The following is a 23,023-nucleotide window of genomic DNA, read 5'->3' on the forward strand; positions in this document are numbered from 1 at the left end:
GACTGTACAGTTACATTTCAAAACCATGACATACATTACAACACAAAAATATCAACCATTGAAAAATCCCAACAACAGAATTGAAAATGATGGATGGCAAAATTAGCAAAAGTCACAATAAATCATTTGTCAAGTTTTTATAAATAATTACCAAGTAATTCAATATTATGACATGAGAAGTGTACAAGTGCACACCAAAGCTTTTATTAGTTTCCATCTGACCTTTCAAAATAAAACAAAACAGCTGGGTTTGTTCTGTTGGTCTGTAGCTGTATGTAACCACAAAAACCCAACAAGCTACTATAAATATGATGCTTTCTATTAGCGAGCCACTTTCAAAAGTGACAAAGAAAAATCTCACGTGGAAGGTAACACGAATTCTACGACCACACACCACTTATATGAGATAATAATAAAAAACCAGGATAAGAAATCTGATTATCTTTTAAAACCAGCAGCACTGTTTAGTGTCTATTCTTCCCTTTCATTTAAGCCTGTAAGCATATATGTCGTGTTTGTACGATAATGATATTATTTAAATATTACTTTCAATATTTTACAGGTATATATTAAAAGTCTGCACAACAGCATTCTGAACTTCGAAGCCTTGAAACTGGGAGTCGAAAGAGGGAAAATTCAAAGACTGATCGCTGGCGACGTATAAATTTCACAGCCGTTTGAAAGCATACAGCTATCACACTGCAAACACACCTTGAATAATGCACCCTGAAATTCTCCAATTTCCACCTGTCAATCAATAGTCCACGCATTCTCACAGTGGAGCCTTCTAGCTCTGACACAGAAGTCTGTCAGCACTGATTTCAGCGGTGATACTTTGCATGGTAGCACATGCGATTTATAGACCGAGAGAGAAGAGAGAGAAAGGCTTGGCTTGGCCTAATACTGGAATGATCTCCAACACAGACAAGGCTCAGTCATCCCTCGCTGTACACAGAGGGGCAGAGAAGAGACATTAAGGCGGCTGACTGACTGAACGATGTCTGCCTTCAGGATGAGTCATCATAGCTGCTCTGTGAGGCTGGCGTAGGTACCTGCAAGATCTACATGAGTCAAACAAAACAGCATGTTTAATAGCTACAAAAAAACAACACTCCTCTTTACATTCCCATCTCAATTCAAACTGCAAAATCTATCAAAATATTTGGCAATGTGGTTTTTTTTCCCATTCTTAGAGAGCCTATGACTACCATCAGTCTTTCAGCTCGCAGGTTGTTACAATGCAAGACCATAAAACGCATGAAAGTCTATTCTGCTTTTATTTTGCATGCCATGACAGTTAGATGCACTGATAAAACCACCCCAGATCAGCGCAGGAAGTGCAGAAAACTAACATCAGGTAAGAAAACAAAATTTTTAATATGAGTCAGAGAAGATATAGAGATTGACATAAATTAAATTTGCTCGCCTAACAGGTGATGGTATCCCTGCTACGTTAAAATCATGTAATGATAAGTTGTATGCAGCTTTTTACTCTGTAATTGATTTTGATTTTGTCTTTGTTGAGCATGCAAAGGAAGCCGATGTTATTTTACAGTATCTTACAAGCAGAGGAGGAGGAGGAAGAGGTTATGGAGGAGAGCTTCAGTGTGGCATTCTAACTAAAACTGAACACAAACACCACTCTGGCTTCTTCACCTTGTGCACAAGCTGTATACTGTATGTCATTATATAAAAAGACATTCTCCAGTGCAGGAGAAACAGAAATAAAACATTCTTGCACGTGGAGGCATGGAGCATCATTTTGGTGTGAGAAACATATGTACATATGGCCTCCATTTTCAATAACATTTGACAAAATGTTTAATTTTTTTTTTTTTTGAGGTCTGAAATTCACATTTGTTCAGAGTTTTATCTCAAACACTGGCCTGGTACATACACAGGACAGCTAATATGTCCTGTTACAAATAATAGCTACTTTGTCCTTAAGTAAACTGCTGCTCAAATTGTGTTTGATTTACAAACATTTGTATTGCTACCTTTTCTACATAAGTGAATGAAAAGGGTTGTCTTATAACCACTGACACAAGTCTTTTTTTTTTCTTTTTTTGGCTCTTATTTTTTTCCTAATTACAAACACACCAGAGTGAATCCTCAAGCTGCCCGAAGTGCCAAGGCACACGCTCAGACAAACACCTGCGTCTGAACGCTGCTCGTCAGTAATGCACCTTGAGTCATTTAAACTTACTACTGCTACGAAAACTTTACAAGTCTAACCTCTAATTCCTTCATCCAGTGTGACACTTAGATTCCCTCTCAGCAACACAGTAGGCACAAAAAGGTGTGCGTCCACGCGCACTTTACATGACTGATTGTATAAAGGGTCACTTTGAGTAATCCCCCTCATTTAAAAACTTAAACGCAATGCAAGTAACACAAAACCACACTTCAACGATCACACACAAGAGGATAGGAGTCGTAAGCATTGCTAAGCATCAAAATAAATATCTCAATAAATACAACTGTACACAAATTCTGCCGTTATGCATTCACATTTAGCAGAAAGAAAACATTATACCCTGCCTGATCTGAGTCAACCCCAATCCTATAATTACAGTTTCAAATTCCATTAGTATGATTCAAATCCATTAATACTGGGGATAAATAAGTTATTATATATGGTGGTGCAGGATAGATCAAAATTGAATAATCAGGAAACTTTTATTTATTTGCCCACTGGCCCAACTAACCTCTGATTTAGGTGTTACAGCGCTGTACTGTTTAAATTTGTACACCATAACAGTAAACATAATAAGAAGACCCTGACACAACATTCCCTGTTTTGTAAGTTATTATAAAGGAGCACTCCACCAATTTAAGTTCAGTTTGCTAGTCATGCGTCGTCATTCAGCTTGTGAACAGATATTTAATGTCCTCAGAGGCTCTTCCATCGCAAGGTGATCAAAGGTGCTTCTAAGTTTTGGGAAATGCAGCATTTTTTTGGAGCTCAGAGGACAAAAATTTCTGATATCTTGGCTTCTGCCACAAAGATTTATAATTTTTTTTTTAATATATTTTCCGCAAGTCCAGCAGCCTTAGTGCAAAACTACAATCACTAGGGTGGTATTTGGAAGCTGGGCACATACTGAATGACAAAGCCTATGCACAAACAGAAGGAGCGAAGAGAACACTGAGAACCTGTGAGACACGTAAAGTTCAGATTATTTTACGGATTATACAGGAAGACTCAGGCTTTTATCCTGACTAATGTCTATCCTATTAGGACTTCTGATTCTCTGCTATGACAATTCAGCTTGGTGGGGATCTATCTACTCAGCTTGCTGGAGCATTTGCCCTCTCGGCTGCAACCTTTTCCTCTAGACAGGTGGAACATGCCCGTGTGTGCCTGCCGGCTACAGCAAGTCTCCTGGTGGTGGGGGTAGAAGCGGCGGGGAGGTGGTGAGCCGGAGAAGCTAGGAGGTGAGCGGCTGCGGCCAAAGCAGCCCCCTCCTCCACCACCACGGTGCTCGTGGCGGGAGGGTGAGGAGCTGACCGAGCGCTGCAGGGAGGAGGAGCTGCGGGGGGAGGCACTCAAGCTGCGATGGTGGTGGGGAGAGCTTGTTAGGCTGCAGATGCCCATCCTGGAGCCCCCGTGCTGGGTTGAGGAGCGGTGGTGAAGGGGGGAGCCACGGGAGCCATGCATCAGCTGAGCAATACATGTCAGCAGCTCTGAGTCACTGGTGCTGCCAGCTCGAATGCGGTAACGCCTATGCCTGAGTGAAGCATGAAAAACAGCAAGTCATATTTTACAGCAAACCAGGAAATGGAGATAAATCTAACTTCTTGCCATGAATTAAATAAAAGGCTCAATATTTTTGTAGTATATTAATAAAAGTAAAAGATGCAAGCCAACAAGTTACCTGCCCTCCACTGTGGGGCGGCAAGGTGGCTTTCCAGGGGGTGGACGTGGCATGAATTGAGCAGCCAGTTGTGCAGCAGAAGAGGCTGCATGAACGGGACGAGGGATCCTGCTTTTGCAGGACTGCGGGCTAGAGGAGGAGGAGAGAGATGGAGCATCGTCTCCCTGGCGGTCAGAACGGGAGCCCATAAGGGAGTCCTCTTCCTGAGAGCGGTCAGAGGTGGAGGACAGTGGATCCCTAGCGAGGGAGGCTACCATTGGGCCACGCCTATCAGAGAGGGATGGCGAGGCAGTGGGAGAGGGGACCTGGCCCTGATGACTGGCTTTCTTTTGTAGGAGTTTCTCTTTGGCAGATCCTGGTGGAGGGAGCTCCAGGAAGGTGGAGGGCTCCAGTACAGGGATTCGGCTTTGCCTGCGGCTAGGGTCTTTACGGGGGGCAGCCGGGGGGGAGGACAAGGCTGGGCTAGTGGTGTGGTCTGAGGCCAGGTTAACTTCTTCACCTTTCTCCCCCTTTATCTGAGACTCTGTAACACAGGGAGTGGGGACAGAATCATTCTCAGGGTCATTTAGTTTGAGGAAATTTCCATTACTTAAATCCCTTTGGTTGTTAACAGGAGGGGAAAGACGGCCATTGGCAAACACAGGGCTGCGAGGAGATCGAGGTGAGGATGGTGAGCGTGGAGGAGGCGAGCATGGTGAACGAGGGCAACGCGGGGAAGACATGCGGCTTGGCACAGGGCTTTGAGCTTTGGTGTGGCTGTCTCCATTGACCAGTGTCTCAGCCAGGGGGTCTGTTGGCAACCCTGGATTGGGGGGCACATGGTCCTGCGGGGAGCTGATATCCACTGAGTGCTCCTGAGCCTGCTGAGCTTCAGCATTAGCTTCACCGCGCCTCTCCAACAGGAGACACTGTGGAGCACTGTCTGAGCCTGACTGGGAGGAAAGCCCAGAAGGACGCTGAGCCGTCAACTGGAGGGGAGGGAGAGGTGGAGACATGGGAGGGAAGAGAAAAAGATACAGGTGTTATTAAAGAAAAAAACCCACTTAAAATGGCAGTAATATTCTAATTGTCAAAGGTCTGTTGCTGATAGACTACAACATGGCGAGTTGTGCTGTAGATCTGCAGCAAGAGCCCGATGCAGATGTGTGAACACAGAAGAATTTTATAATATGTGGTAATAAATGGTGATTAGTTTGGCAACAGCATGCAATACCATAGCTACCATTATCAGACCAAAACACACAAGTGCTATGGCAGTGTCAGTCAAGCTGTGAGTACTAAACCGGCAAGTAGGACAGGAAACGTTCACGCAACTTCGCAGGGGGCTTCAGCGAAGAGAGGGTGAGGAACAAATACAGGGAGAGAGAGAGAAAGAGAAAGATAGAGAGGACAAAGACGATCTGAAACAAAAGAGATCATGCAACCTGTAGTCATGACTCGACATTCCAAACACACATGCCACAATCAGACAAACACACAAACCCTATTCAGATCACAAGAACACATGTCCAGACACAAGGACACATCTGACCCATGCTCTGTCTGGCCTGCACAATGCCCTTCATGGTTTCTGAAGAGAGCTGCCTGACAGCAACACAAAAAGCAAGCCAAATGAACAAAAGAAGCCAAAACCAGCAACTTAAACAAAAAAAAAGAGAAAAGAGAAAGAACAAAAATGTTGACGGCCGGTGTATTGCTACTGATGTAGAGGGAGCTGAATGGAGATCTGTGTATTACAGGACTGTGATGGGCTCATCACCTGCTGGAGCTGGGCACGAGTGATGCGAATGACTGAGGGAAACTTGGTGTTGGCAGCACCCGCGGGGATGGCTGGCAATTTCCTGCGACTGGGTGAGCGGGTGCTGGGGGTGGGGTTTGGTGGTAGAGGTAGGGAGGCGTGGCAGGAGGAGGAAGAAGAGGGGCGCTCTTGCTGCTGCTGGTCAGCGGACTGGCTGCGCCTCATGGCTGGCAGCTGACGTTGGTGCAGTGGATCCGACAAGGTGGTCAGGAGGGTGTGAGGGCTGGGAGAGCGCAGAGGAATGGGGCTGGATGTCCGGACCGCAACCTCCTCGGGTAGAGACGGAGGAGAGGTAGGGAGCTAAGAGACGGGAGGGAAAGAAGTGGGAAGTGGAGAGAGGAGGGGTTGTGAGATTTGTGAGGGAAGTGTAGTGGAAGTACTGTGAGGTGGGACAGGCAGGTTGCACTGGTGGGGAGCAGGATGTAGCGCTTAAAGTGATGAAAGGATAATTTTAAAAAAATGTTTTACTTTTGTGTGCACTAGTGTGTGTGCATTCAGGGTGTTTTTGGTAAGGTAGTGTATGTTTTCAACCTGGATATAAAAGTACTGGCAATAGAGAAAGTCAGGGGACAGTCAGCAGGTCCATTCTCTTAGTAGTTACAAAAGTTGCTCAACACTTTGACTAAAATCAGTCAAAATGAAACTCAGAGAAGGAGCAGCAATATGGAGCTGGAGTCAATAGGCTACTGGGTTATGAATAGCTAAGTAGCAAAAAAAAGTAATTCAAGCTGAGCAAATCAAAATATATTTTGGAAATAAATTGTTTGATTTGAGAAGCAAAAAAGAAAAAAAAAAAAAAACAACACAAATGCCTGCAAATAAGGTAAAATTATGCATTATATCTGCTGCAAATTAAAGTGAATTTCAAAGCCATAAGCCCTCTTTCTCCCATGCTGTGATCTGATAAAAAGCTCTGAGTTGTGTCACAACTATCTTTTTCTAACAAATACACACAAGTGAAGAAGCGAGCAGACATAAAGCAGTAACATTTAGCTTCAAACCACAGCAAGATGCAGCTGGTGAAACTCTGATTGTTGTATGATATTAGCATTTAAGTTCTATACCTAGAACTCTGACTCTGTGCAGCTTTTTAACTTTGTAAAATGCTGACTACAGTCAGTATTATGTATGCCATGTCATGAGATATGAGTATTCAAATGAAAGGCCTTACCTGTGTGAGGACTCCCTCAGCCAGAGCTTCAGCTGGGCTGGTTGGAGTGATAGGGGGCAAGACCCCTGCAGGGCCCACACTAAGCTCCAACTTGTCCATTTTTACACTTCCTTTGGAAGAGGCCATGCTTTCTTGTTTAGCTTTGCCAGAGTTAGGGCTTCGGCTGCCCTTTTCCCATCCAGGAGACTGTTCATCTGGTTGTAGCACCTCCGGCTCCTCATCCTCCTCCGATGGGCTGGTGGTAGGCTTGACTCCTGGGGAACCATTGGGCCGCTCCACCATTACCCACTCCCTTGAGTCAACGTCCTGCCTCCCAGAGCTCAAATTGAGGGCCACAAAGCCCCCACTGCTGGCTGCCCCCTCTCCCTGCTCTAACGATCCAGGGGAAGCTGGCTTAGGAGAACCACCACCAGACAGGAACTCGTCATCATAGTGCCAAACTCTATCAGGACGCTCCCCGGCAATTACAGCTTGAGCCTGAGTTACTGGGATGATTGCAGCTCCGTCAGATTCCTTCTCCTGTTGTTGGCTGCCTAGCTGCTGCTTTCCTGAACTGAACAGACACAAGACAAATGCAAACAATCAACCTTCTAATCTACCCATTGGTGAGTTTAATAAAACAAACAAAACAAAAACACATTATCATGCAACACAAGGATTGGTTACTTTGTAGACTTACCAGGCATCCACAAACCGCTCTGGACTAGGCTTGGACTCCAGGCCAAGCCTCCTCTCCAGGTCAAAGCTATGGATGTTGCGGAGCTTCCTGAGCAGAGGGCCATCACGGTCTGAAGCTACCACCTCAGAGTGCAGTTTGACAGGGGAACCCAGGCTTGGTCCAGCATAGGGGCTCTGGTGTCCTTGGTTGCCCTGGTTGTTGCTGTGTTCCTCCTCTGCTGCTGTCTGTGGGAGACAGTGTTTTTTTTTTGTTTTTTTTAATGTAACTTATTTGGCAAAGAAGCAGGTGGAGTTCAGTGCCCATATTCTTTGTAAAGAAAGTTTATTCCAATGTATTTTACCTTCCAGACAGCTGTCCTGATACGGTTACGGTTGCGATCCAGTTCCTCCCAGACATCAGTCTCTTGGTTGCGGTGCGGGTGGAGGGGAGAGCCCAGTAGACGCTCGGGAGCAGGGTTGTTCTCCACGTCGCTGAGCTGCTCATCCTGCAGAACTTCATCTGTATTTTCTCTCAGCAGGTCACCAGGGATCAGGGACGCATTCGCCATACTGCAACAACAAAAGGTGCACACACCTTTAATATCTGAAGCCATAGAAAAGAAGCAGGCAAAAAATTCCAACCATAACTGAAGTTACTGAAAATAGACCCTATAAAACATGCTTCTGTATTTAATAAAAACAAAATAATTCCTGAAAAATTCTGTGTATTGATTTCAAATATACCCCATGTGTGCTGGAGTGAGGCGAGTGTGATGTTGAGGTGTTGTGGTACTGGCACTAATCGTTAGCGTGCCATCTGTAGTGGTCCGCTCCCAATCATAGGGGTCATTTTCCACGACAGCATAGGTTTTCATGCTGTTGTCAAACACTGACATCAGCAGCTGCAACAACACAGAAATGGGTAAATCATCATAATCAACCTTTTTGTAAGTTTTATTCAGGCTAGAATTCAACAGAAAATATACAGGTATGCATAAACTTGAGCAGACCTTTCTGGGTCATATAATGGGAAATTTACTTTGAAATAGCAGGTAGTAATACAGGAAAACCTTCACTCTTTATTAAACACAGATCAGACCTGGTAGTCAGGTTTGGTGAAGTAGTCAAGGCTGGAGATGTGCTCCAAGAACACACCAAACTCTGCCGGGAGGTGTTTGAGCATCAGTCGATGATCATAAGTCTCCTTCAGCTTCCCCACATGTTCCTAACACAAACAAACACATATCCGTTATATGCCATCACATGGAGCCACATGGACGGAGGTGACTACGTTTTTGGTTGTTCTTACTTTATCCTTAATTTTCCTCCACGGCAACTGACCGACCAGAAACTCTACCAGCATGTAGAAAAGAGACCACAGGTCATCGTGACGTCCCATCTCCTGCAGAATTAAACCAACTCTGTGTTAACAATAATTAATATTTGATTGGCAGCAAGTTGTGACAAAAAAAGGAAGACATATGCAGGTCAGCTTAAAAGAAACAAAACAAATTTGGCAATTTGGCAAATACTGACCTTATTCTTGTGTGCATTGACAGATGCGTATCGGACTGTTCCCCTAAACCCTGCCACCGGACGGGGCTGACAAATAAAGACAGACATATTCATCAAATGCTGTTTTGCCCACAAAGGACAAACCAAACAATGGCTCTATGGAGGGTGTTTAGGGGAAGGGGAGGGTGAGATAGAGGGCTTTCATATGGTTACACTCCTCAGCTTCAGAGCTAGATGCCACTAAATTCTACACAGTGCTCCCTGAGGCTCAGCATATAAACCCTAACAGAGAAGGCACTTACAGGTCGGACCTCCTGGCAAGAGTTGGTGAACTGGCGAGCTAAACCAAAGTCCAGCATGTAGCAGGTACGACAGGTGCTGGGGAAGCGACCCATGGCAAAATTGGACTGCAGCAGAAACAGAAGGGTGGAAAAGGAGTGAAATCTATGTGCAATAAAATGTCATTTCTATTTTACAGTATAGCCATATTCAGATGACAAATGTATTCCAGTGATGAATATAATTTAAGACAGCAGCTCGGGAAGAAAAGCAATATTGAGATTCGGTTACTTTTAGGCATTTAGCCAGCACTGATGCTGAGCCAACTTATTGTAAGCAAAAAAGCAAACTACTGAATCAGCTACAATCAGCCAATAAATATGTCAGCATAGTGCAGACAAAAGAAATAAAAAATATTACTATGTGCCACAAATATGTGCTGGGGACATATATGCTAGGGAATAAAATAAGATTAAAGAATATGCTGTCTGTCTTCTACTCCACCCAACTCCCTGCTACATACCGGTTTGATGTCACGATGCAGGAAACCAACAGAGTGGATGCTCTCTATGGCTTCCAGGATCTGGCGCCCCAGACGCAAGGTGGTGCTGATGCTGAACGTTCCTCGAGGCATACTTCTCCTCAAGTCGGCCAGGTTTCGACCCTAAAGGAGCACGTAAGAGATTTGTTAGTCTAGAGGCAGACAGACTGTCCCCTGTTCAGCCTGACTTTTAATGAACATAACAAATATAAGTCGAGCTCTTTTTTACCATAGCAGAGTATAATGCCAAAATAAAAATGAAATAAGATGCTGGTTTATATATATATATATATATTATGGAATGCCATTTAGGAAATTATTATATATATATAAAAATAAGAGTCTGAATATATTGAATGAAAGTCTGAATATATGGAATGAAAGTCAGAATATATAAAATGAAAGTCTGAATATATTGAATGAAACTTGAATATATTGAATGATGTCTGAATATATTGAATGAAAGTCTGAATATATGGAATGATGTCTGAATATATTGAATGAAACTTGAATATACTGAATGAAAGTCTGAATATATTGAATGAAAGTCTGAATATATTGAATGAAAGTCTGAATATATTGAATGAAAGCTGTGGTCACGGAAGCGCCATCTAGTGTTTTCGTTACGTAAAGCGCATAATGTCGCTACAAGAAGCGGCACTATGAGTCAATCTGCAGTTCATCTTCACTGTTTCATCGTGGAAGACCAAATGCAGCGAACCTCTCAGGTCAGACAGCTCCTGCATGCAAGCTAACATTACGCAGAACATGCACAGGCACCCTCCACAACAACAGGCCCTGTCTAGAATCTGAGATGTGGATGTGGAAGGCATGTTCTGCTTATTGTTAGCTTGATACGCAGGAGCTGTCTGACCTGAGAGATTCACTGAATAAAACTCTTCATCAGTAGTATGATTAGGAACACTGCTGCTAGCATTATGTTGGCCAGTTCATGCATTTGCCAGGGTGTTAATTAGCTACTCATTATTTAGGATTTCTGCCACTAAATTCCCTGCAGATTGAGTCATAGTGTCATTTCTTGTAGCGACATTATGTGCTTTACGTAACGAAAACACTAGATGGCGCAAGAGCTTCCGTGACGTCAGTTTTTATTCAATATATTCAGACTTTCATTCAATATATTCAGACTTTCATTCAATATATTCAAGTTTCGTTCCATATATTCAGACTTTCATTCAATATATTCAAGTTTCGTTCCATATATTCAGACTTTCATTCAATATATTCAAGTTTCGTTCCATATATTCAGACTTTCATTCAATATATTCAGACTCTTATTTTTATATATTATTATTTTTATTTATATAATAATTTCCTAAATGGCATTCCATAATATATATATATATATATATATATATATATATATATATATATATATATATATATATATATATATATATATATATATATATATATATATATTTTTTTTTTTTTTTTTTTTTTTTTTAACTTGACTTTAATATGCTCTAAAGTAGTGAACAATGTCTGCAAAATGATTAAATAAAGACTTTAGTAAAGTATTTAAAAATATATACACATGAAAGGCTTTACTGATTGAAATATTTGGCCTGGGTGATAGATCTGTTCAGTGGGCAGGACACAAGCCAACAGTGAGGTACAACATGAAATGAGCTGCACACAGCAGCTTAAATACACGGTTTGGTTGGGAGGCAGTGCAGTGCAGTAAAATTTGCCATTCCTGTGGGAATGGTTGTACAAATCACAACCAGACCACACGTCCAAAACACCCCAAGGCCAGCTACTATCAAATTCAGGTAGAATGCATTTAGAATTTCTGATCATGACTTGGGTAACACAGCCTCATGTGGTGGGTGCAAAGCTAATCTTATACCTACAATTTACAGCATGTGATGCAGTTTGTCAACAGCCTGCAGCTTGAGTTTGGAGAGAGTAGCATTATTGCTTTAAAAAAATCATTTTTCTGCTATATGTATTTGAAATGCAAATATGTACTGTTCATTTGCCCATAATTCTGTGTTCTTTGCATATACTGTACACTAGTTGTTGAATTATTTACATGCAGCAGTATTTTCTAAAATGTTTCTTTGCCTTGGTTTCATGAAACCAAGTTTTATACAACAGTAACATTCAGTAAGAGCTCGCCATGATATCTCTCAGTCAGCAGGCCAAAGTCAAATCAAGGTCAGAGCAAATACTCAAAGTAGCTGGTAGTAGCACACAGACAGTCTAACATGAGCTGTGGCTTTGACCAAAAAAAAACAATTGCAGCATGACTGGAAATACTAAAACATAGATTACATTATCCAATATAAGCTAGTCATCATAGTAGAACAAGTGCTATAAGGATGTTTAATAGATAAATTATTAGGTTTTTTTTAATTAATTCAGTTTTTGCTTTGTTTTTGTTGTTATCCTTACTCTTTATATAGCTGTGTTTTAATTTGCTAATTAATTTGCTGATTAATCATTTAGTAAAATACGCTTACGCTTTAAATAGTGATTTTAAATTGCTTGCTTTGTACGGCCAACAATCTAAACCCCTAAAATATCAGGAATCAGGAAATCCTTATTACAGTAAATGAAATCAGCAAATGTTTGACTTACTTGATGAATGATTTACTAGGCTCTAAAAGAAGCTGAAAATGAGATGAGTGGTGTAGCAAGTCTTTTCCATTGGGACTAACCTGAAGCTCCATCACCACGTAGTTAAAGCGGTCGTTGCGGCCGCATCCCACAAAGCGACACACATGGTCTTTACCTAAGAGAAGAAGGACCAGAGAGTTTCAGGGTACTTCCCCTCACTTGACATATGCTGTTTGATCATAAGTTGAGGGCTGGCTGTATAAATCATATTGATGTGTGTGTCCATGTTTTGTTGCCCTTCCATCTCCAGTTTCCCTGCCCTCCCATCAGCAGCTTCTCTGTATGACTTCCCTGCTGATTTATGGGATGTAGCACATGACACCAAGTCTATACATGTGTGCACAGATGCCTTGTGTGTCTGTGTGTGCGAAGAGCATTGCTGCATTGGCAAGTTGGCTGCAGCCACACCCCAAAACCCTTCAGCAAGCAGTGTCTACATACAGTTATTGACAAGACCTTCATGTTAAAAAATGCTACTTTTTAGATAATTTATTATTACAACATAATTATTTAAGAGTAAAAATAAATCAAAGTAATCCAATGAAAAAAAAAATCTTAACTGAGTTGTATAGGACTCATTTCTCTTTTATATGTCTGCTGGTCAATGTTTATTCTCTACAGCTGGGCGGGTCAGCAATGTTTGGGAGGCTGGAGTTGAGCCCATCTCAAATTATGTGCCAATTCCCTCAGGAAGCAACAGGACCATGATGCTCCAGGCCAGAGCCATTAGACAGCAAACATGATCCCAGCCCATTGATTTTCTTTTCAGGGAGGGGGAAGAAAAAAAGGGCATGGTGGGTAAAAGGCAGAAGGAAGGACAATAGAGAAAAGACTATTTAAAAGCAACAACAACAAAAAAAACTGTCTCAAAGAAGATACTCATTAGAATCCTGGAATGGACTGTGAGGTGGAAGATGAAGAAAAACTTCACTTCTGCAGAACAGATACCTTCAAGCCAGACTGAAGTATGATAAGGACAACCTGGAGGAAGATTATGCGCACTGGAAGCACATCCTTTGGTTAGATGAGATAAAACCAGAGCTCTCTGGCCACAGAGATGCTGCTTATATTTAGAGAAAGAGAAAGGTACAACCCACCATCCCTTCAGTGAAACACGGTTGTGGGAGTATTATGCTATGGGGATGCTTCAGTGTGTCTGGAACTGGGAATCTTGCCAAGGTAGAAGGAATCATGAAGAAAGAAGAATATGTGAACATTTTTGAAGAAAACCTCAAGCAGTCAGCAACAAAACTAGGTCTGGGTCATCACTTTGTCTTCCAACACGACAACGACCCAAAACGTACATCGCTACCTCCAGATGACCAATGTGAACATTACTGACTGGCCCACACAAAGCTCTGGCTTGAATTCCACTGAAAATCTGTGGGATGAACTGAAGACCAACGACCAGAAGACCATCAAATCTGGAGGAACTAGAGATTCACCTAAGAAGACTGGACTGGGATTGCCCAGGAGACGTGTGAGACATGTTGAAAACTACAACAAATGACTGCAGGGTGTTATCCAGCAAAAAGGATACACAACTGACTATTAGCATCAGGGGACTAACAATTTTAACCCTGGCAGTTTTTGTTTTTTGTGTGCAAAGTAAAATGATCTAAGCATTCAAAATAAAACTAGGATGTTTGGAAAGCTGTGTTAAAAATTCCTTGCTCTGTTTAACGGGACTTATATTTAAAAATCAAAGTGATCTATATCTATTCTCAGAGGGAGAGTTTATTCTATCCTGCTACTGATGCACATGGGAAATGCCAACATTTTCTGCTAGGAGGACATTTACTGGATTTCTGGAAGCAAACATGGTAAGTGTAGAAATTCCAAAATGTTTTTCTTCTCTTAAATATGTGTCTGATGATAATGACAAATACCCGTGTTTGATGAGACTCAGCAGGTCATCGTGTCAGCCCAATAGCCAGTATCAGTAACTGAGATCAATGAATCCATTTTTACTCACCCTGGAGCTTCTTGAGGACTGCAACCTCCATTTTCAGCACCTGTTTGGGCTGCTGGGCCGACTCCACCTTCAGTGCCACGCTGACCCGCGTCATCAGGTCCGTCGCCTCGTAGATCTCCCCAAACCCACCACCCCCAATCTTCTTCACCTGGAGGAAGATGATGGCACACTGTGTAAAAACTTGAGGTATGAAAACACTGTCTACAGAGTAAGAGTAAGAGGTGAAGATCATTATTGGGCTCCATGGAGTTGATGAAAATTCTGTGTTTTGCAAACCAGGAGGGAAGTTTTCTGATGGTTAGCAGGGCGTGAATCCATAAACATTTCAAAATACCGTACAGACTGACCAACAGATTTCTACTCTCACCCAAACAACCACTCAGATATCATGGCTAAAAAGAAGCAATGCTGTATGAATAATTCACGCATAATGCATGATAATAAGTTTGACTGAAAACTGAACAAATGACTCAAAAAATATGCTATTATCATCAGTTCAAACCATTCTGACAAAACACTGCAGTAGAAACATGTGTGACATTATTGCAAGAGTCCAACTATAAAAATGAGCTTTTATTTAGAAAGACTGGCCCTAAATGTGAAAAATTGTAGAAGCTGACTTAAACTGCAGCAAACACTAAGACTAAAAACATATGATAAGAGTGTTTTTTTTGTTTTTTTTTTAATATATTAGAATAACAAAGCTGGTTTAAGTGAAACTTTCCTTCCTGGTTACCCAACAGGAATTTATATGACTCAGTTAATAGCTCACCTATACTTCTGTGCTTGGCCCTGATAGCATTTGCACTGATACTGGAAAGTGTGTTTACATTCTGTTTTTATTAAGACTGAATCCCTTTACATAGCGTCTTCTTTATTTCACTCTTTCAGCTGTTCCTCAGCTACCTATTGTATTCAAGCTTATCTTGTATCTCAACAACTAAAGCCTTAATTTCCCCTAAGCTCCCACGTGCCCTTCACTGTCCTCCATGCGCACACAGAGTTTTGTGTCGCACTAGGAGCTAAAGTTGTGGGATTAGCTGCAGCATTCTTATGTAACTCCTTAGATGACAGGAAGTGGAGCCAGTTAGGAATAACAGCCTCACATGGAGCTTGGGCTGGCACAGCACTGAGAGACATTGGCCCTTGGGGAGCACTGCTGCTGCTGCCTATAGCACAATGTAGTGCCACAAATAGCTATACAGGCTATTTTTGGATCTCCCATACTGCAGCAGTGAAACCTGGACAGAGAGACACGACCCCAAACTGTCGAAAACACAGGTGAGATACTTTAAAAGAAAGCAGTAGAGCTCATAGGCAGGGAAAGCATTGTTTGACAAACAAAGAAATCCTGTTTGTGGAACAGAGGGTGACCTCGGGACAGGCAGTGATGGGGCTGCACAAACACACTGCCTATTGTAGCTGGAAAACACAGCACTTACCACTTTCCATCGTTCCTTGACCAGGGAGAGCACGCTTAGGATGTCAGTCTGCTCTGCTCCCCCACTCATCCCGTCGGCAAATCTAGGGGCGCTGCCCTCACTGCTTCCCCCTCGACCACCAGCCTCACACTGGGGCAAGCATTTGGGATGTGATGGAGAACCCTACAGAAGCCCAAGAGAGACACATAGGTGTGAGGGAAATGAGCAGGGATTTGACCAAGCTGCACTTGAGCACCTCGAGCTAACATCCAGCAGGTTTTACAGTATTAAATGCACTACAGAAAGCACGCGCGCCTCTCAGCTGAGAGCCCGAGCGACGCCTCAGTAGCTGGAGCTTTCTGATACTTGACCATCGCAGCAGCTGCCACACCCGCTGCCAGCAGCTGTCCTTCTAGACGAACTCACCCACCAAACTCACAGGCACAAGTATTAAATTACAAAAAGGTTTCATCATATTAGCATAATCTTTTTCCCCCTTCTGTGTATGAAAACCAAAGAGCAGGTCTTATGAGTGTATTATCAGATGCAGTGAGACTGTTTAATTTGCTTAATTTTTCATTAAGATGATTCAGTTTTAACCCTTGATTTTGTAACAAACCACACAAAATATGGATCATCATAATTCTAAAGCATTTTGTATAAATAACAAAACTATCACAGTGCGCCAAATATGCTTACACAATATATATTTATTAGCTGTCTTTCATTTTGTCAGAGTTGTAAGATTATCAATTCTAGACAACAGAAATGTGTATAACAACTTATAATTTATAGTTTATCATATTAAGTGAGGTTTCACTGCAATGCCATTGCCTGTTTGTGTGCAAACTGAAGTCATTGGTCCTGCTCTACCACTTGAACAGTACTCTCCTTCACCAGCTCCTTAAATCTATATAATATTTATGTCTGCCTTTAATAATCTTTAATAATATTTTTACTAATGGCATTAACAATTTTTAGCGTTAAATAATCACATTAAGCCCTGCGACAGGCTGGCGACCTGTCCAGGGTGTACTCTGCCTCTCGCCCTATGACAGCTGGAATACTCTCCAGCCCCCTCGTGACCCTGAAAAATAATAGCATAGTTTCATTGCTAGTTTGAGCCAAACAGTCATCCAAAATACAAAGATGATCTTTTTTGCTTTAAAATGACTGGAACAATTATTTGTTTCAGCACTAGTGGTAATAATTTGTTAATAAACCACTTTTGGTCTTAAGGGTTTATCTAGAATGCAGAGAAATGTGCCTTGCTGGAGGATAAACACCTTCCAGAGGAGCCCAATTCAAGTCTTCTACTGTATTAATGGAAAATGTATTAATAAACTAATTAATAACAACTTATAAACTCTCTATAAAAATATAACTTGTTAAAAAAGTGTTGCTGATAATTTGATTAGGCTATTGTGATTGTAGGGCAAACTCTTTTAGCATTTAGCAATGTTCAAATGGAATTTCTCATTGAAAAACTGAGTTTGTGTTCCTACATTATACAACATCCGTGTCATAGATAAACATTCCTCAGGAGCGCACACACACTAGTTACATCCTTTAGTCTGCCTTCAAACACTCACTCACAGCAAGCCCAACTTTGATTCATCATTCTGTACGCGGTGCTCGAGCATCTACGGTTATGCAACGAGCCTTCAAAACACTATTTGGTTACAGGGCATGATCCCAACATCAAGGAGGCAATCAATCCCATCATGCAGCATGCTGGTGAGGCTGGGACGTGGAAGAAGGAGAAGTGTGGTTGGAATAGATAACAGTGAAGTGATGAGCATGAAATGTGAGGGAAGGTTAAGGCTCAGGAGTAAGGTGGCCTCGGTGAAGCTGCACAAATCCAAAACATAGATGACACAACTGGACAGAATAAATCCCTTTTAATGGCATGCAATTACTGTAATAGACTTACATTACACTAACGGTAAAAGACTAATGTATAGCCACAGTATACAGCATACAATCTATTTTAAAATGTCTAATACCTGTTAACCTTCACTTCCTACCATGAATTTGTCTACAGTTTTTCATATTGTTTTACAGGAATGGCTGGTGGTGTAGGAAGAATAATAAGATAAGATATACTTTTTTTAATTGGGAGAAATTCCTTTGTTATAGCAGTTAAAATTAAACACATCAAACATGTAACAAATGTAACAGAATTAATAGAAGCTCAACAAATTAAAATACAATACAACAAAACAAATAACATAATGTGGAAACATATCTGAAATAAGATAAATGAAGATGAAGACACTCAGAAGAGTTATTCTTTTAGTAGTCGAGCATTATTAGAATTACATAGACAATATAATCATAACTTTATGATTATACTGTTTTTAACACTTTACACTTAAAGAATTGTTAAACTGTTAACAGTTTAACAATTCTTTAAGTGTAAAAGGCTTCCAAGTAAGTAGACTATGGTCTATGACTATGCTAGTTATTTTGTTGTCAGCACGCTTGAAATAACAGAGGTCACAGTCACCATTTAGCATGCTAGTATTTTCCAATTACTATACTAAACACAAAGCACAGCTGACGCTCACAGGAATACCATTAAGCCTTTTAAACATCTGGTCATAAACTTAACTTCCTCTTCTTCTTTCGGCTGCTCCCTTTAGGGATCGCCACAGCAGGTCATCTGCCTCCATCTCACCCTGTCTCTAGCATCCTCCTGTGTCACACCAATCCTATATCAACTGTCTCTTCTCTGCACATGTCCAAACCATCTCAGCCTTAGGGATTGCTCATCGTGAGCTGTCCCTCTGATGCACTGATTTTGAATCTTGTCCATCTTGGTCACGTCCAATGGAAATATGAGGATCTTCAGATCTGTGACATGCAGCTCGGCTTCCTGTCTTTTTGTCAGTGCCACCATCTCCAAACCATACATCATAGCAGGTCTCACAACCATCGTGTCAATCTTCCCTTTTACTCATGCTGCTATCCTTCTGTCACAAATCATCCCAGACACTTGTCTCCACCCACTCCACCTTGCCTACACTTTCTTCTTCACCACTCTTGTGCACTGTCCATTGCCTTGCATGGTTGACCCATTCCACTTTACTCCAGAGCATACCTCCACAGATCACAATGCAGGGATTTCAAATTGTTTTGGAGTAGCAGGCACCTTATGACCGAGACCGAAGCCATGACGGCAGCAGACGATATGAATAGTCACATGGCAGTCGTGAACCAATCAAATGGCTCAGATTGAAAGAACGTAAATATTGCCACGTTCATCCATGGCGCTGGAAATGGAGACGGCGCACAGCGCAAAAATTTTTAAGGAAAATTAAAAAATAGAAAGCGCAGAGTGGTGGAGTAGGTGGAAAATTCGCCTGCCGCCGGCTTAATTTGAAAGCCCTGCATGCAATGTCATCTGCAAACATCATAGTCCACAAGTTAATCTTTTGTCCTACTTGGTTCAAGACCCAGAATTAAAAGTGAACAGGAAGATGAAGATGGTTAAACTTAAAACAAACTTCTATAAAAGTATTTTTCTTGGAAACAGCTCCTGCATTAAAACCATCCTTTAGCATCTGAAAACATCTCTGGAGTTATAGATTAAGCAGGTGGAACTCTAAGAAAAATGTGAATTCTTAATAATGAGCTAATTGCTCCTTATGCAAAATCGCAGAGCAGGCCATCACACGTACTGCACAAAACTGCTCATATCCTCAAGCAACGAGCAACTTTCATGTGATCGAATAACCGATGCTCTGTGTGAGAACTGCTAGATTACCCCATGTTCTAGTGTTTTCCTTCAGGAAGATTTTCACAGGCTCACATCTGGATTATTATGCATAAGAGACTGTATCAGATAATTTCCTCAAAATTAGTCAGAAAGTGCAGGTTGTTATTTAATACACTGATTTATGTTCATAGTGGTTGTGGTGAAAGAAAGTTTTAAATAGTGGCTGTTTGGTGCCATCCACTCAGTCTGAAGCAATCTTTGACCCACAAAGCGTGTGAGTCAGAATAGCAGGATATATGCTGGGATATAACCAGTCATTTCTGCAGCAGGCATTCATTCAAACATAAGCTTGTACACATATTGCACAAGTCAACACACCTGCGCAAGCCAGCCAGGCTGCCTCACACTGTGACTAATCTAACACCTTACAGAGTGGGGCACGGTACTGCTCCTCCTCCTCCATAACAGACACCACCAGTGACGAGAGAAAATAACAAGCCCACTACAAGCAGCCTTTGGACCAAAAATTAAAAGCCATGTATGATAGCCAGCTCTTGCCTCATAATGAATCACTCTTCTGACCCTAGCATCTCCATGGCGATGATGGTGCAGTGCCATTTTCATTTGCTGACTGCAGCTGGTCATCGCATCTGCCCTTTTGGTCTGCTGGAAGCTGCAAGTTTACAGCTACATAAAGCATCATAAAATGTCAACTGCACAGCACCCCTCCTTAAGGAGCAATTCTGAACATGACTTAATGGTAAAAAAAAAAAAAAAAAAAGCAAACAAACCCCCCCCCCCCCCCCCCCCCCCCCCCAAACAACAATAAATCAGGCCAGACCCTGAAAGCCATCTATGCATACATGGGTATAAACCTGGATCCAATCAGAATGTCTTCCGTCTAATCCGAGAGTGGCCTGGTTCAGTGGTAGGGCAGGGAGACTGCTGCTGGATGGAAATTAGTATCTGAACTGGCTCCTCTCCAGGACTATGGATTCTATCATTAAGAGACTGGGAAGGATGAGACCAGAAAGTGTGTTATGTATGGAGAAATGGCTACAGTATCAAAGATGCAGTCACCAAAAGAGCTATACTTGCCTCCAGTGCATCATTTTAAGAATTTTTTGTGCATAACAAGAGTGACAAAGCAAATAAAAACACCCCTTCGATATCGTATTCAATGGGATGTGACAGAAAACAAGCTGCAGCAAAGTCCCACCAAAGGTGTCACGCTGCTCTGAAAAAATAAATCCTCCCTGCAATGACTGACCCCGGCTTTGGTGTGGAGAGCTGTTGCATAGCGATTTGGTTGCCACAGCAGATTTACTCAGGCGCGTCCACGCACGTTGGCCATCCGCAGGCCCAGCAAGCCCATCCTGCCTAGCGCTGGTGACTGGCTGTGTGCTCTGACAACATGCAGGATAACGAACTCAATGCGTGCATGCAGCTGCAGCCGACAAACAAGGGGGTGTTAACAGTTGTGGGAAAACAGAGAAGGAGAATCCTCTGATCCTTACCCCGGGTCTGAGCTGCCAACCCTTGTTCCAAAGAAGAGCCGGGTGTGGTTACAAAAAATCCTTTTGGTTTGGGGGCGGCGGGGACGACATCGAGCGGAATCCCATAGCGAGCGAACCGTCCATAGGCGGAGGTGGTGGTGGTGTCGGTGGCTGGAAATAAAGGAGCGGATGGGGAGAGTGAAATATGTCTGAGTGTGATCGTCCGTTTTCTCCTTCTGCCTGTCACCTCAGCATCTTTATCTGTCGCTGCGGATCCGTGACGTGACGACTCTGTGATGATCAGCAGCCTTCCTGCGCGCGCGGCCCCGATTCGATCCCCCCTCGCAACAGCTCGGGTGCGCGCAAGGGGTGGGGGTGGGGGGGTCTCTTTAAAGCTCGTCTCCGCGCTTTCAACGCATGCGCAGTGGACAGTCACCGCGTCTGCGTTTGATTTCATGGCCGGAACAATGTGCTGCCTGTTATCTTAAATAGACGTACAATGGAAAACAGAAATGTCTGAGATATGAAAAAAATCAAGGCGTCTATGTTGTGTTAGAGGATACTATAAAGGATACAGTCTGTATTTGGAACACGGCTACAGAAAGGCCGTTTTCACGAACAACACTAGGGGGCGTCATTAAGCAAAAGCTGGCATAACTATACAAACAACACATTTCCATTCTGAAAAATGACCATTTTTACAATATAGAACAGGCAATTTACAGTTTTTATTTAAGTGGAACAGGATAAATATTATAAAGATAAGGTTAAAGTTAAAAGTAGAAATTAAGGGCTTTTCATTTAGTTTGAAGAAATGAAAGATAGTATAGTAATAAAAATGTATTGGAGTTGGGGTAAATAAGTTACCACAAAACTCTACTTACAGTTATGTGTAAAAGACGTTTTTCACAGGACTTTATGCAGCCCTGTGAAAAACTAAGTATACCCAAACTGCTTCTAATTAAGAGGGTAAATAACAGCCTGGTGCTGCTAATCAAATGCACTTGATTAATTGATTATGAGCAAGTTTGAGCACCTCTGTATTAAACTTTTTGGTCTGGAGCATTCAGGTGTGTGCTAACACAATGCCACAACCCTCCCAGGAGTGGAGGTCCCAGCAAATTCACTCCAAGGTCAAACAGTCCAATGCTCAGACAAACTGCAAAAATACCCAAGAGCTACATCTCAGACTTTACAGGCCTGAATTAGTGTGTTAATAATAATAAGAAAAATAATAATTAGAAAAAACCTGAACAAGTATGGCTTGCTTGGAAGAGTTGCCAGGTGAAAACCTCTTCTCTGTAAAAAGAACATGGCAGCATGGCTTAGGTTTGCAAAATTTGGGCTAATGAGGCCAGAAGCTGAATATCAGCACAAACATCCCATACCAACTGTGAAGCACGATGGTGGAGGGTGATGATTTGGGCTCGTTTTGGAGCCACAGGACCTGGGCATCTTGCAGTCACTGAGTCAATGAACTCCTCTGTATACCAAGGTATCTGTCTGATAGCTTAAGCTTGGGCTGAAATTGGGATGTGCAACAGGACAATGATCCTAAGCACACACAAAAAATCTCCAACAGAATGGCTGAAAAAAGAAAAAATTCAAGGTGTTGCAATTGCCCACTCAAACGGCAGTCCACCGTGATTTACATCCTGGAGTGGAACCATAATAGAGAGCTATGCATAAACAAACCTGCTGGTGAACTGAAGCACCTTTGTAAAGAAAAGTAGGACACAATTCCTCTGCAATGATGTGAGAGACTGATGAAATCATACAGAAGTTATTGCTACTAAAATTTCTACAAGCTACTGAATCATGGGAAAGCCTCAAAAAATTATTCTTTATGAAGTACCCTACAAGTAGAAATGCAATGCAGTATGAGAAATATAAAACATTAAATTTTAATGTAAGCATAGTACTTG

General features: G+C 42.1%; 1 protein-coding gene across 2 annotated transcripts; it reads right to left on the reverse strand.

Moving 5' to 3' along the window:
• Nucleotides 1-1,079: 1,079 nt before the first annotated feature.
• ttbk2a (tau tubulin kinase 2a) lies at nt 1,080-21,401 on the reverse strand. Of its 2 annotated transcripts, XM_030718439.1 has the most exons (16): nt 21,120-21,401; nt 15,903-16,064; nt 14,461-14,608; nt 12,527-12,600; nt 9,822-9,962; nt 9,322-9,426; nt 9,041-9,106; nt 8,814-8,906; nt 8,604-8,729; nt 8,249-8,406; nt 7,867-8,074; nt 7,527-7,750; nt 6,848-7,400; nt 5,638-5,976; nt 3,879-4,846; nt 1,080-3,731 (listed from the first exon to the last, which is right to left on the reverse strand). In XM_030718439.1, the coding sequence occupies exons 2-16, from the start codon at nt 15,969-15,971 to the stop codon at nt 3,284-3,286; spliced, it is 3,720 nt and encodes a 1,239-aa protein (XP_030574299.1). In that variant the 5' UTR covers nt 15,972-16,064; nt 21,120-21,401; the 3' UTR covers nt 1,080-3,283. The 2 variants fall into 2 exon arrangements, with proteins under 2 accessions (XP_030574299.1, XP_030574300.1); XM_030718440.1 differs by lacking the exon at nt 5,638-5,976.
• Nucleotides 21,402-23,023: the final 1,622 nt, after the last annotated feature.

The sequence above is a fragment of the Archocentrus centrarchus genome, chromosome 22, assembly GCF_007364275.1.
Source record: "Archocentrus centrarchus isolate MPI-CPG fArcCen1 chromosome 22, fArcCen1, whole genome shotgun sequence".
Lineage (NCBI taxonomy): Eukaryota > Metazoa > Chordata > Actinopteri > Cichliformes > Cichlidae > Archocentrus > Archocentrus centrarchus.

Excerpts from the sequence above, each read along its gene's own strand:
- ttbk2a (XM_030718439.1), bottom strand. The coding sequence starts at position 15,971 with ATGAGTGGGGGAGCAGAGCAGACTGACATCCTAAGCGTGCTCTCCCTG. Across the intron at positions 9,107-9,321 it reads CTTGCCAGGAGGTCCGACCT|CCCCGTCCGGTGGCAGGGTT; the intron begins GTAAGTGCCTTC and ends TTTATTTGTCAG. Across the intron at positions 8,075-8,248 it reads CTCACTCCAGCACACATGGG|TATGGCGAATGCGTCCCTGA; the intron begins GTATATTTGAAA and ends TTGTTGTTGCAG.